Source organism: Knufia obscura (genome assembly GCF_036327395.1).
Source record: "Knufia obscura strain CCFEE 5817 isolate CBS 148926 chromosome Unknown scaffold_2, whole genome shotgun sequence".
In the NCBI taxonomy this organism is placed as follows: domain Eukaryota; kingdom Fungi; phylum Ascomycota; class Eurotiomycetes; order Chaetothyriales; family Trichomeriaceae; genus Knufia; species Knufia obscura.
The window spans coordinates 710230-724134 of NW_027042688.1; the positions used below are offsets into that span (position 1 = coordinate 710230).

Below are 13905 nucleotides of genomic sequence, written 5' to 3' on the forward strand. Positions count from 1 at the left end.
GAAGTTAACAGTTTGATCTACTGTCTGTACAAGCTCACGAAGTGATGCTGTCTCTACTTCATTGACTGTTGCCTGCAGGCCCGGTTGCCGTTACAAAGCTGATCTGCGCAATGCTCCGTCTTCCAACGTCGTGAGACCTCGCTTCTGCCAAATGACAACGCAAGAAAATGGACGAGACAATGCTCGACGTGCGACGCATGTATCGTCCAGCTGATGCATACACTGGCGCCAGAACGGTGCCCTTGTTAGGAGTATCCCTTATGCGTCCGGCCTGGTAGGCGTTCTTTGATGAGCTGTACGTTGTGTGCACAAGATTCCAGAAGATAGCAAGCATGGAGTGAGTATATCAACACCTTCTGAAGATGTCTGTATTCAACTTGCAAGTCGTTCATCCTCTATTAGCATTGGTCAAGCCCGTCCAGAACATTTGCCCCCTCAACCATGCCCCCTCAAAAAGAATTCAGTCCCAAGACCAGGAGATTCATACTCAAGCATGAGCTTGCATTCCCCCTGAGCTCTCCCTCCTCCAGCCCTGCCACCACGACAAGTGGTACATCAGGCATACATGCTCCGAAGCCTTCCACACCCGCAAGAGAGGTTCCCGAGACTTCTACCAAGCCAGCCCCAGGTCTTGATGTTACCAAATCTAAGACCAATGGTAGCACTGAAGCAGAGCACACCGACAAAAAACCCACAAACACTACGAATCAGGATGACAGCAACGACAAAGACGAAACATCAGATGATGAAAACGCAGAGAAGCAAAACGAAACTGAAGCTGAAGATATCGACGACGACGAGTTGTCAGGTCCCGAGATTAGCCGCGAGTCGATCGCAGAGATGCAGAAGGATGCAGTATGTACTCAGCTGTAGCCGTGCAACTCAAGACTAACGCGCCCCAGGCCAACACCTCCCGTAACATGACAACTGAGCTGATCCAGCGCTTCGTGCCAAACTATGTTCTCGGCGTCGACCCGAAGCTCAAGAAAGCGTACCAGAAGAACAAAGATGGCGGCAAGCCCCCTTCTATTCTTGCACAACAAGTCTCCCGAGCTATCGGCTCTGCAAAGCTCAATGTCTACTTGTCCTACATCCCAAAAGTGGCCGACAAAGCAAGGTTCTTGGAAGAATATGCTCTTATCAAGGACAGGCAATACGGCAAGACAAGTATCGTCGTCCGCGAAATGAAACAGCTCGCCAGGAAGGTACCATTGCGTGACGCGTCTGGAGAAGAAGTCAAGCACACCGAAGACAAGAAGTGGTTCGACAAGGACGGTACTGAGAAGACCAAAAAGCTGGCTGGCAAGGCTAAAAGCGCGGCATTCGACTTCGAGAAAATGGCAAACGTGAAGCTCAAACTCCTAGACGAGAGGATCAATGAGCTGGAAGTTGAGATTCAGAATCTCAAGAACGCTAGTGCTGGCAACTCTGGGGCTTCTATGAACGGTCAGGCTTAGAAAAGCACCACGTGAGCTAACCTGAACACGACGACAGAAGGAGGCTTAGCACAAGCTCATCAGGAATACTGTTCTTGAGGAGATCAACTTGTACCATAGCGGAGAATGTTAAAGCGGGAACACAATACAAAATGGTGTGAAAAATGCTTCTGCTCCTTTATTTCCTTGCCTCAACTGCTTCTTCTACCTCATCTTCGAATTTCAGCACAGATCTGCTATCCCATGACCCTTGATATTCCCCAAGCAATCCGTCTGCCCTTGCGATATCGTCTGCTGTACTACTCTCCGACTGAGTCTTGCCGGTGCAGCAAAGTTTCCTTCAGCTACAATGACGCTTCATGTGTGCTCTCTCCCATATTTCAATGTCGCCCCTGCCTTGGCAACATTCCGCAGGGTGCCACTGCCTCGTGTTCCTCATCTTGGGTCGCACCTCCTACGTTCAGGGACGTTCTTACCTCGTACCCCAATCGTGCCTGCCTCGAATGACATAAACCATTGCACCTTCCTCCTTACTCAGCCGCTCCTTCCTCTGCCGCTGCGCCGCTCCTTCCATGTTGGCCACAGTGAGTCGCGCCTTCCCTACCGTTCTGAATCGCGCCTGCCACTCTGATAGGTCGTGCCTGCCTCGACAACGTCCTGATTCGTGACTGCCCCTTAGCTTACTGCCCGGACTTCCTTCCACGACAATAAGATGGATAGTGCCTTCCTTTTTCATGGTCACTCCTGTCTTGTCTCTCACTGCGCCTTCTTGTGCAGTGTAGGTGGATCGTAGCTTCGTTCTCACTCAGCTTGAGCCTTCCGCTGAACACTGGTGCTCCTTCTGATTGGTAATATCAACGTCGTGCTTGCCTCAAAGTTCCACGACGGTCTTCGGTCGCAACTGCTTGTTCTGTCAGGCACTGATCATTCCTTCCTTGCCAATGGTTCGGAGTCGCACCTTCCTCATGCTCCGATGGCGCACCTACCTCGCCTCCTGATCGCGCTTTCCTCGTAGCGTCCTTAAACGAACGCGCCTGCCTTGTCAGGTGGATTGCACTTTCCCTGAGAGGCAATTCATGGTCGCGCCTTCCGTGTTCTTTGGGCTGCACCTTCCGTCTGTCCTGGTCGCAGCTACCTCCACTTGGGATCGTGCCTTCCGTATGCGATTCTAACGGGTCATGCCTGCCTTCTCGACATAGTAGCACCTTCCTTCCAAGCTGTTCGGCGGTCACGCCTTCCTCTGACCTGGGTCGTACCTTCCTCGCCACCTCAGTTGCTGCTTCCTTCGCATAAATCAGAGAGCCGCACTTACCTCGTGCCTCCATCACGCCTTCCCATGCACATTTTGGATCGGTCATGCTTTCCTCATTGCGTGGGGCGTACCTTTCGAACTGAAACCTAAGGGGGTCGTGCCTTCCCACTCATCTGAGTGGTGATTGCTCTTTCCTTGACTGGAGGATCGTTCTTCCCTCGTTCATGGCCGCACCTTCCTCATCATCTGGGTCCTGCCTTCCGAATGTACGGTTGCACCTCCGCTGTTCACGGTCGTGCCTTCCACCTTGGCGTTTTCTGCATCGTTCCTTCCTTCTATCATCGGGTCGTGCTTTCTGATTCGCAGCTTTGAGGTTGCGGAAGACGCAAGGCACGACTTGAGGAAGGAGCAGAATAGGCTATGGTGGAAGGCACGATTGGATGTTAGGAGACAAGGTTGGTGGTGCTTAGACGTGGTTGCCGCTGTGTGATGAATCATTAGCACCCCAAGACATTGCTAGAAGGTTAGTGATGATCGCCGACACAGAGCACTTGGTACAGCACGGGCAGCAGCGCGGCTCGTGCGCTGACCGGTAAGAGGTCAGTGAGTTTAAATGAACGTCTTTTGCTTCGCATATGAACAATAGTAGATAAAATCATGGGTATCTTTTGGCGTTTCCCTTCTGAGTCTCATTATGCCGTGACTTTCGAACTTTTGGCCCAACCTACCTACCCATATTTTCGTGTCAGGTCCGGGACGCCACGCTAAAATCAGTTTCAAGAAGAAAACAAACAAATCCCTCCCAGATCAAGTCTGGTGTTGTTTGGGCGGCCTATTTTCATCCAAATCATCCAGTCCATCCCAGAAATCTCGACTTACGGACTTCTTCTTCTTCGTTTGCTGCTGTACATGCTGCCGTATTAGATCGGCAGTGTTCTTGCTGTTCGATATGCTGCCTCGATGTGGGGCAGCGTTACGCTTGCGTTGCATGATCGAGTTGGTCGATGGACTTCCCTCATCCACGGCAACACTGCTCTTTGGATGGGCATCTAGATCTCTCAACATGCTGTCATCCGGAAGAGAGTCACTGTTCGCTGGCTGAGAGTTCAAATCGGTGGAGGTGCTACTCCAGTTAGGGGAGTCGCTGTGCTCTCGTGGCTGGTTTGGACCTGTCGACTTGCTGCGCTTTTTCGTGGCAGCAGCACTGTTCTTCCGCGCTGTGAGTTCCTCTATCGTTCGTTGTTGCTCCCTTCTTGCTTGCGCTAGTGGATCATCGTCACATCTGACTTCATCGTCCTTGAGTTTGGGCTGCATCTCACTTCCATCCTCCGGCTGCGTCCAGATGCCGTCCTTCCATACCGCCCGCTCATCTGTCGACCTTTTACCCTTTCTGCCAGGCTTGATAGCAGCAAATAGTTTTGGTAATCTTGTCGCCGGTGTGCCACCCCTTCCGACCTGAGGACGCTGACTACTAGACCTGCGACTTTCCCTGTCGCTACTAAGCTGGCTTGGGTGAGTGTTGAGCGCCTGCATGAATTCGACTTCTTCGGATGCCTCCATGTCACCACTGTCATTCTGCTTCTGATGACTGACTGAAGGTCGATAGGCGTGTCCATTGACAGTCCCGTTCGCGGTACCATTCGAGTAGTGAGCATCGGCTTCGTCGTCGCTGTCGATGAGGTTTGGGTCCTCGAGCATCAGCGCATGCGATTCTCTTCGCTTCTCATCGCGCTTCATTCTCCGCAATCCCAACCTCTTCAACTCGGTCTTGAAATCATCTAGCAGGATAGCATCGGTGAGGCACTTGAAGACTAAGCTCAATTTCCAAAAAGGGTTGATGCCATCGGTACTCCCTATGAACGGGTGTAGGCTGGCGACAATATCAAGTCCAGTGAATAACAGAGCTAGAATGATCGATGCGAATAAGATACCAAATCGAGGTGATCGCTTGATGATCTGAACGACTCCCGTTCCATAAGATTTGCTTATGACATAGAAGAGAATGCCATTACAGAAGACCCACCACGGATCTCTCATGAGAGGTTCATATGGTCGAACTTGACGATACCAGCCGCCGTATCCGTTGAAGAACCTAAACTGCTGAAGTTAGTATACTTGTAACGGCAAATTTACTCGTAGATGGCTCGGGATCCTTACTGCTGAAAGTTAGTACAGCAAACCAACTTTTATGGGGGTAGGAGCACGAACCATTATCAAAAATCTGGAAAATGACAGGCGGTACGGTACACGCCAGACTGATAGTATATATCCTTGTCGTCCATGTCACAAATTTCGGTTCGAATATTGTCGACTTGCCATGGAAGAACGGCTTGACCTTCATCCAAGCGACAAGGTTGTGCAGAATATAGCTCAAGTAGAGCAGCGCAGCCGTACTGGAGAGGTACCAACCATATCCGTCGTAGTCCATGAAACAAAATGTGCCATGTGAGAGGGCCATGACTTGCTCGAGGAAAATGAGCTTGTGCAGCATGACACGCCGGCGCATGTTAGCAAATGTGATGCAACCCATGAGCATGAGCGCTCCGACAACGAAGCCTTGCGACCATGACTCGAGTATCAGGTCTTCGTCTCCTGCTACTGCGCGCCAATTCCATGTATCTGCCTTGTCTGGGTTTTCGATAACCGGGCCAGCTTGCCGTGGAAATATGGCCAACGGCGCCATCTTGTCTCGTGCGTCCGCTCTTGTCTCGACCAGTGTTATCTCGTCACCATGATTCTTCGGCTACCACTCAAGGTCGCCTTTGTTACGCTGCGGACGATGGGTTCAAGGGTAAATCGTCGCCGTCTCGGTAATGCCCGAGGCCAAATGATTAGGCTGGCGCAGGCGAGGTTAGGATGTGACGTTGAACGCGGGACCTGATGGGGTTCGAAATGTGTGATATCCAGTACGCAGAAGTTGATCCGAGGCCAAGGTAAGCACAGACTGAGCACTTGTTCGAAAACGTGGGCCGGAAGATGTAGCGAAGATGAAAGTCAGGTTGCCTGAACCAAAAATCGTAGATTGAAAGTACGAATCAGCTAAACAGTAAGCGAGGTGCGTCCGCGTTAGGTTGTCCTTGTGAGTCTTGCAGTCCGCCTTCCGGCAGAGAAATGCGTGAGTCCGGGGTAAAGCGAATGAGCACAAAAGAAAGAGAGTTTCGACTGCACGCAAGGCGGAATGATAGACTGCTTCAGGCGATCATCAGCATCGAACAACGTGCTCGGGGCCTTTAGCGGCAGCCATGAACTTTCGTGAAGACCCATGTGGCATGACACATCTGTGGGCCAGACCTGGAAAGTCATTCGTGCGCTCGTGATCTCCCCGCAGGAAGCCAAAGCAGGGCCAAGGTTGACCTAGCCGAATTCCGTCCCGGTGAGAAGGCACGATGGGTGCCGGCAATTTACCCATGATGGGTGACGTTGAGGTTGCGGTTGTCCAAGGTCGAGCGTTGTTTGGAAGTCCGAAATTTGCAATGGAGATGTGCTTTGTCCGTGCCCGGCTTTACGATGTGGATTTGGGATCGAAGACAACCCAATTGTCGAGTCCAAGACACTTGAGGCAAGCGGCGCAAATTGACGAGGCTTTTCAGTTCTGGCAAGCACTGATCAAGGCTGGGCATGGTATGCATGAGACATGATTGGAGGACAACGGCTGGGTCCGATAGCGATCAACGGCTTCCCGTTTCAGGCAGCTAGCTCACTGTGCGACGTAACTTGAGGGCAGTACTTTTCAATTACGAACCCTCTAATTGTAAGATTCGATCTATACACGTGGAAGCCATACCATTTGAGCCGATACATCTGTGCAACACCTTTATGGCACGATGTCAAGCTATGGGAAGTACAAGGCCACCACTGGCAGTTGAGTCAGTACTCCGTAGTGGCTACCGGTCATGCCGAGCTGACGTGCTGGTGGACATCAGGCACCCACCAAGGACACCAGAGCAGACCCTCATCCAGCGCTGTGACATAAGTTCTTGGCTTGACTGCGTGATGGGCCATCATTCAACTATTTTTGGCTACCTAGGGATGGTCCTAGCATAGATATAAACGCTGAATGCTTACCATCAATTAAATCGTATGGAAGCATACTGGTCATAAAATGCATAGAGTTCGACGAATACCGATAATGCAAAAACATGATTTCTAGTCAAGATGGCGAAGGGTAGCAATTACTCCATGACCCGCCATAATACATTTCTGAGGACTCGAGCTGTCGAAGTCCATGAATGGAGCTATTAACGAACAGGTATCGAACGTGAGGCGTTTACCTGCGCATCCTTATCCCGAGGTCCTTTCCGTTCCTGCTTACTCGTATTGACATGATCGTGATTACCTCCCTTCCCTTTACCACGGGGATAACCTCGACTGCTCCCTCCGTGCTTGCCGCCTCCACGGCCTCCTTTGCCACCCACTCTGAACTCAATTCTCTTGAGCGGTTTCTCTACCATCACGTTGCCTTCCAATCCAAGCTCTTTGACCTTCTCAGTAGAAGTCTTGTGCACTTGGAAGATTTCTTGAGGTTCTGACAGGCCTCGCAGCTCCTCAACCCAGGCCTTGACATAGTCTCCTCGCGGATCATAGTCAAAGGCTTGCTTGACCGGGTTGAAGACTCGCGCTTCACCTCTGGGATCATTGCCTACACCAGCAACATACTGCCAGTTGCCCCAGTTGTTGCTGAGGTCGTAATCGGAGAGCTGGCATTCGTACCATTCTGCACCCAGCTTCCAATTGATGCCCAGATGTTTCGCAAGGTAACTTGCCACATTCTGCCTCGCACGATTACTCGTATACCCGGTGTGGTACAGTTCTCGCTGGCTTGCATCAATAAGTCCCGTACCGGTTGTGCCATTCAAGAATCGGTGGAACGCCTCTTGCACTTCTGAGTTCTCCTTATCTGGCGTCTTCCATGGGTAAGACGCGTCGTTCCGGAACCCTTCTATCTTGAAGAGCCTAGGGCCGAATTTCCTTGTGCACAATCTCATGTAATCACGCCACAGGAGCTCGAACCGCACGGCAGCGGTGCCCTTGTTCTCGCCCTTGCCATAACCTTCTGTACCCTTGTACTGGTCGTTCCTGCCTTCTTCGAAGTCGAGTAGTTGAAAATGTACTTGCCGCGCTGTGATGCAGCCAAGCGCAAGCCATGCTGATAGCTTCGTCGAGAAGTCAAGACCGAGCAGGCCGTTTCTTGTGTCCTTATACTTCGTCATGGATCCGGTCGCGATCAGGTGCTGCACGCGCTTGTGGCCAGATTTCGAGCCACCTTGAAACGGCATAGCTGATTTTGTGCCTTTCGGAAATGGTGTAATATCATTTAGCATTGGCTTTTCATCGAGAGGCTTCAGCAAGGCTTTCTCGAGATCATCGTAGTTGTCTGGAATGGAAAATGGTTCTTTCTGTGGTGGGACAAAGTCTGGCAATGCTGGTAACGACTTGGGAGTCGCTAAAGTCTTCCTCGGCGCGTCACGCAACGGCTCAACAGCTTTGCGATAGGATGTGAAAACGTCCGGGTACTTTCGAGCGCTATCAAACGGAATGTCTCGATCGTCGATAAAATACTTCTCATCAATCCATAACTTGAAGTCAATGTCCTGCTTCTCTGCGATACTTCGGGCTGCCCGTTCTTCTTGCTTCTCCTCCACTCCTTCTTCCCCTGTCATCCAGACACCAACAACCTGAACGTCCTGGCCTTTAGTCCTGAAGCTAGTGAGCACGTCATCGAGCACTTCACCAAGCATTCCGGCTCGTAACACCAGATCAGACCCCTTAGCCTTGAGGTCTTCTTTCAGATCCCAGACACTCTGCGCCAAGAATCGTGCTCGATGAGGACCGCATCTCCAGAACCTGCCGACTTCTGACCTTGCTTCGGGATATGGTGACTTCTTGCTCGGATCTGATATGAAGCCGCCCACTTCGATTTGTTGAGCAGCGAACACGTAGATAGGCAGAATGTGCGTAAAAGGTGTATGCGATTGACTTGCCAGTTTGGATATTTCGTGGAAGATCGGGTTGTCAGCAACACGCAAGTCTCTGCGAAGGAGATATATCAAAACTCTTTGCGCCATTCCGCCTGGGTTTATAGTTGTGACCGTTGTGCTGGAGTGATGTGAAGCAGATGGTGCTGACGGGCAGCACCCGTTAGTACACGTTGCCGAGAGTTGTCTCTTATAATAATGTCTTGATGCTCGAGCAGTGCGGGACGTGGTATTTGGGGCTGAGGTGCCAGACGAGAACTTGGATGCCGGTCGTTAGTAATGAACAACAGTGGCTGCAGATGGTGGCGCCGTGCGAGAAACAGGCACATTTCGGTGTTGCAAGACTGTTTGATGAGAAGGATCAGACAGGGGAGCTGGAGGGAGAGTTGATGGACCAGGATCTGCCATGTGGGAGCAGTACATCGTAATAATACCAGGAACGCCACATTACATGCAACAGGGCAGCTAATGGCCACATCAGAGTACATGCTGAGCAAGCGAACTCGTGTTTGCATCGTTCGCAGATGGAAGCTTCGTGATCTGGATGACGAAGGGATTGACATATCGCGTGCATAGCGCGATCTGGAGATGCAATAATGGTCGCTTGGTTGTGAAGATCGGATCTGGTCGGCCAATGAATTGACCTATGGTACGGTGGCTTCACATCTCGATGGGGCGCACACAAAGCTTGCCAGGAAGTTCCATAAGACAGAGTTCATCTGCAACGGAACCTCGATCACGGGCGTTCCTGCAGTGGTTGTGGTCTGGCGTATTACCAGAGTCAAGGTTGATTGGCACTACTGCTATTGACATCGATCAGCAGGTAATGGAGACTTGAAGCTTGACGTCCGTAAACAGCATACGTGGCTGGTGAGATCGTGTCAGATTTGACCAGCAAAGCAGCTCTGCAGATTGGCAGATTCGCGCGAGCTCGGGCTAGGTTACAATTCAGCTCATAGTCCTGAGAAGAATTCGTGACGGGAAGTCTGCAACCGTATGTACGCCTTCAAGTAGCAATCGCAGCACTTCTCGAAGGACGTCCACTCGGTTCGCAAGACATAGATGATATTGACCGAAAATAGGATGAATGTTATTCGATCTGGGTTGATCGGCGGCAATCGAACGTGTCCGATCATGCAAGATATGGCCCACTCTCCCGTCGCCGGCACGAGAATGACGTCGACATCCTAGAATTGTCCGAATCGACGAAGCAAGAACAATACATGTTTTCGTACGCGGTTACTCTGAGGCAGGAAATTCGCGGGAAGCTGTAAAAATGCTTACATACTGCTCAGTAGGGCAGACACCCTCCAACAGTACGGTGTACGAGAAGACGACAGGGTTCGGAAGCAGTATTTGCTAAATAGACCATAAGAAGCGTCAGAAACTTGAACAGCACATCGTACGAGTACTCCTTAGAACAACGAGCGGCAAGCTTTCCAGCAATTGGTAGCGCAAAAATCCCCCAAACAGATCAGCAGACACAAATGTGATCTTTGTGGCACCTCGTCTCAGGTCTGCACGTCAGCCACGTGCAATAGCATACATGTGCGTCCAAGGATGTCCTCGCTTGGTTCCTGTGCAACCTACTCTTGATACAGACCGACGTGCACACCATTACCAACAGCCAGCGTCAGCGTTTGGAACTCCGACCAAGGTTTGTCGTCTCGAGGTTCGATTCTTCGGAAATTCTGCAGGAGCCGAATCATGACATATGAAGCCTCTGTCAATGCAAAGTTTTGACCTGTAGATGGAAGAGATTAGCAAGCTGTAAGCAATTATGACGGACAAGGTTGACTTACCGATACAGATTCTAGGGCCACCATTGAAAGGCAAATATTCCCAACCTGGTCGCAATGTCTCCCATCTCTCAGGCTTGAACTCGAGGGCATCTTCGCCGAAGAAATCCTTGCGTCTATGCATGGACCATACACTGTAACCCACGGGCGTACCCTTTGGTACGAACATTGGCGATTTTCCATCTGGACCACCTCCCACCGGCAGCACAGTGTCTCGGACGGATATGCGATTATTTCCTGGCACGACTGGCCACAAGCGCAGCGATTCGTTTATGACCCATTTGACATATTTCATTGACTTCATGGCTTCGTAGCTTGGGGTTTGACCACCAAGTTCGTCAACCTCAGCTTGGAGTTTGGCCCAAACATCCGGTCGTCTTGCCAATTGATGGAAGGTATGCGAGAGCAAACTTGCTGTAGTATCTCGGCCGGCCAGCAACACATTGAGCAGTTCAGACCTTAAGGTGTACGGATCATTTGTGACCTTGAGCAGCTCATACAGAAAGATGTAGTTCTGCTTCTCGCCAGCACCTTTTTCAATGTCTTTCCGGTTAGCAATAGCATCATCGATGATGTCTGTTGCAAATTTGCGAATGAATTCACTGTCGTCTTTGCGTTTTGGGTCAGATAGAAGCCGATTAAGCTGCGCTGTTCTAAAGTCCATAGCCATACATTCGGTAACATAGGTAAAGGCATCGCTGAACCTGTCCCCATCGGGATGCTCCTGCCCTTTCTTGAGCATGTTGGTAGATTTGCCAAAAAGAAATTCTGTGGCTGAGTCCATCGTAAGCTTGAAGAATAAGTCTTGCAGGTTGACAGTCTGGCCGTTCTTCGGGATATGTGTCAATAGGTGCTGGACATGATCCTCATATATCGACAAGTCGCCAACCTGCTGCCGAGTGAAGTTGGGTCGGATCATAGCTCTGGAATGCTCCCAAGACTTCCCGTCCGACGTGAATATGCCGGTCCCAAACACAGGTCCCATGGTCTTCACCCGCAGACCCCCGAGGCCAAAATCGTTGAACTTTGTGCTTAGCACAGCCTTAACATTCTCCGGCTCGATAGTCAAAATGAAATCTCGGTTCAAATTCCTGATCTGTATCGTGGTTTGCTGATCAAAATTCCGAAGTCGAGACATTTCGTGGAGGCGACCTTGTTTCGCTGCTTGGAAGCTCTGCTTCATCGTATCATAGCCAAAAAGCTTGCCTAGGACGCCCTTGTGAGCGTACTTCTTGACTGGCTTGCAGCCATTTTCTTTGATCAAGCGGCGTCGGTTTGCGCCCACTGTCAATTCCCAGTAAACCCTTTTGATCAGTAGTAGCACCGCTGCAACGGCGAGTATTCCAGGCACAGAGATGTTTGCAATGATGTTGTTCGCCATGTTGCTTCGAGGCACCAGATATACAGAAGTTGTAAAAGTAATTGATCGTCACGCTTGATGGTATACACAAGGGGACAACGACTTCGCACGGCCTGAGCTATATTCACGTCTGTACCGCTATATAGGTAGGAGGTCAGCAAGCCCCGCCCGCTCTGATGGACTATGCCCCGGCCCCGAATGCAGTGGCCAGTGCAGTCACAATCCTTGTGACTTATGCTGCTTTTGGCCTAGGGCACGACCGCCGCGCGTAGGAAAGCAGGCAGTTACGATAAATTATGAGCTCGCCTGGAATTTTAAGAACTCGACTGAGAGAGGCACTGGGTGAGTTCTGGTCAATGATAGGATAATCTTTAAGTTAGCGAGTTTCGCAATTCGTATTATTGCTTACGGCTTACTGACACGTGAATCCGAGCGCGGCCCGGTCGATTAATACGAACTAGGAAGGTCGAGCGGTAATACCGAGGCTTCACTGCATAAAATCGAGGTGCTCGCACGAACTTTGGCCCGCGCGTGGGCCAATAGCTTCACCCGCGCCGACGCGATGGAAGGCATACCGCATCAAGTAGTAGACTTGATAGGCTGGCTAATCGAGGCATTCGGATGGCATTGGCAGCTGATGCGAATGGTTTCCATGCTCGAACCTCAATGCTCGGAAACTGCTCCTGCAACGGCTTAGCGGTGACTGTGCAGCCTGGTCCAGAGTTCGCGAGCGGTGTCGGAATTGAGCCACGCTTCCGACGCATGAAGAGCAGGGTTTCCAAGTAGATCACTTCGAAGTAGAACGAGCAGGACGACGGGTGCTGGTATAAGGTACTTCTTCGAGCAACGATGCTGTCAGGACATAGCAGCGAGGTGTCGCCAGTCGCGTCGCGTGCGCTTCGATTACGTCTCCAGATCCGTGTTGACGTTAGAAGAAAAGCTATGAGACCAGTAAACTTGCTGCAGCCAAATTGAGAGCCGAAAGCTTTGTATCGTGAGTGAAGCTCAAGTGTTATGGTACAATGTCATGGTACACATGTCCGTGGTCTGGGAACATACCGTGTTTCCAGCAGCAATCTCAGGTCACTCGAACCCTTCTCGTAGCATCAACACGTTATGCTCACTGGCATCCGCTGACACCCAAACCGGGCGCGACCGATACCGCCGTGGAAGGCACGGCTGCACAAACCGAACCATGTTTTTCCCTCCTCCCTCCCAATAGCTCTATTGGTTAGGGGCATCTTTCAGTAACTTCTGAATTTCCGACTCATTATCACCAACCACTACACAACTGTCAGTACCTCCTTCATCTTATATTCACAAATCATCAACCTACCAGCCCTCCCCTGGTTCCAATCCACAACAAGGGGTCTCTTGAACGCCCCTTCATCCGCAGCCAACTTCTTCACCGCGTCACTCACGCTCGTAGCCCCCTCCACCACAGAGCCAATCTTACTCTGCCCGACATACTCAAAGATACTCCTCAGCTGGTCTTCCGTAGGCGTAGATTCCGTAACATCAAGCTCAAATGGTTCTCTTTGAACAGAGTTGTTCTGTCCTGAATGGTCAGAGGCTTGGTCTACTGTAGCTGTCTCTTGTGCTTGAGATGAGCCTTGCTTGAGGAGGGTGAGGACGCGACTTGAGCTGGAGAGTGATGGCTTGTGGAAGAGTGTAATCACGTCGAGAGTCTTTTGGCGGAACATTTTGCTGAAGAACGGTTGCATGGGCTTGACGTGGAACCAGGACATAATATGGCGGACCTGGAGTAAGTAACGGAATTACTCTCTAGGTAAATAAAGCAAGATTGTTAGAGGATGTTGGCGATCGCGCAGCTGCTGCATATGAACAGCGCAGGCGAGACTTCAGAAGCTACGTCATTGGCTGGTCGGCTTTGTTACGGTCGGTTCAGAAATCTATTGACGCAGAAGCATGGCCGTGATGGCTGGCATTGAGGAAGCCCTTGACTACTTTTTGAAGTCGCATGTACAGAAAAGGACGCCTCAATCTAGGTGCCCTCCTCAATGCAGCGAGCCCGACGAGCTAGCTCACAAAGTTCACCGAGGTCCACGAACTGATGCGAGAA

The 13905-nt window shown here is 50.9% G+C and overlaps 5 protein-coding genes across 5 annotated transcripts; 1 reads left to right on the top strand and 4 right to left on the bottom strand.

Annotated features, from left to right (window-relative positions):
• Positions 1 to 441: 441 nt before the first annotated feature.
• On the top strand, positions 442 to 1457 carry PMZ80_002127 (uncharacterized protein; the record flags this gene model as incomplete). The annotated part of the gene is made up of 2 exons (XM_064870562.1): positions 442 to 855; positions 903 to 1457. The coding sequence occupies 2 exons, from the start codon at positions 442 to 444 to the stop codon at positions 1455 to 1457; spliced, it is 969 nt and encodes a 322-aa protein (XP_064733015.1).
• A 2038-nt stretch (positions 1458 to 3495) lies between these two features.
• PMZ80_002128 (uncharacterized protein) lies at positions 3496 to 5371 on the bottom strand (the record flags this gene model as incomplete). Its single annotated transcript, XM_064870563.1, has 3 exons — positions 3496 to 4785; positions 4822 to 4844; positions 4897 to 5371. 3 exons carry the CDS (start codon positions 5369 to 5371, stop codon positions 3496 to 3498), a joined length of 1788 nt encoding a protein of 595 aa, XP_064733016.1.
• Positions 5372 to 6926: 1555 nt separating this feature from the next.
• Positions 6927 to 8753, bottom strand: PMZ80_002129 (uncharacterized protein; the record flags this gene model as incomplete). Its single annotated transcript, XM_064870564.1, has 1 exon — positions 6927 to 8753. One exon carries the CDS (start codon positions 8751 to 8753, stop codon positions 6927 to 6929), a length of 1827 nt encoding a protein of 608 aa, XP_064733017.1.
• Positions 8754 to 10249: 1496 nt separating this feature from the next.
• On the bottom strand, positions 10250 to 11843 carry PMZ80_002130 (uncharacterized protein; the record flags this gene model as incomplete). Its single annotated transcript, XM_064870565.1, has 2 exons — positions 10250 to 10407; positions 10466 to 11843. 2 exons carry the CDS (start codon positions 11841 to 11843, stop codon positions 10250 to 10252), a joined length of 1536 nt encoding a protein of 511 aa, XP_064733018.1.
• A 1203-nt stretch (positions 11844 to 13046) lies between these two features.
• Positions 13047 to 13570, bottom strand: PMZ80_002131 (uncharacterized protein; the record flags this gene model as incomplete). The annotated part of the gene is made up of 2 exons (XM_064870566.1): positions 13047 to 13105; positions 13159 to 13570. 2 exons carry the CDS (start codon positions 13568 to 13570, stop codon positions 13047 to 13049), a joined length of 471 nt encoding a protein of 156 aa, XP_064733019.1.
• Positions 13571 to 13905: the final 335 nt, after the last annotated feature.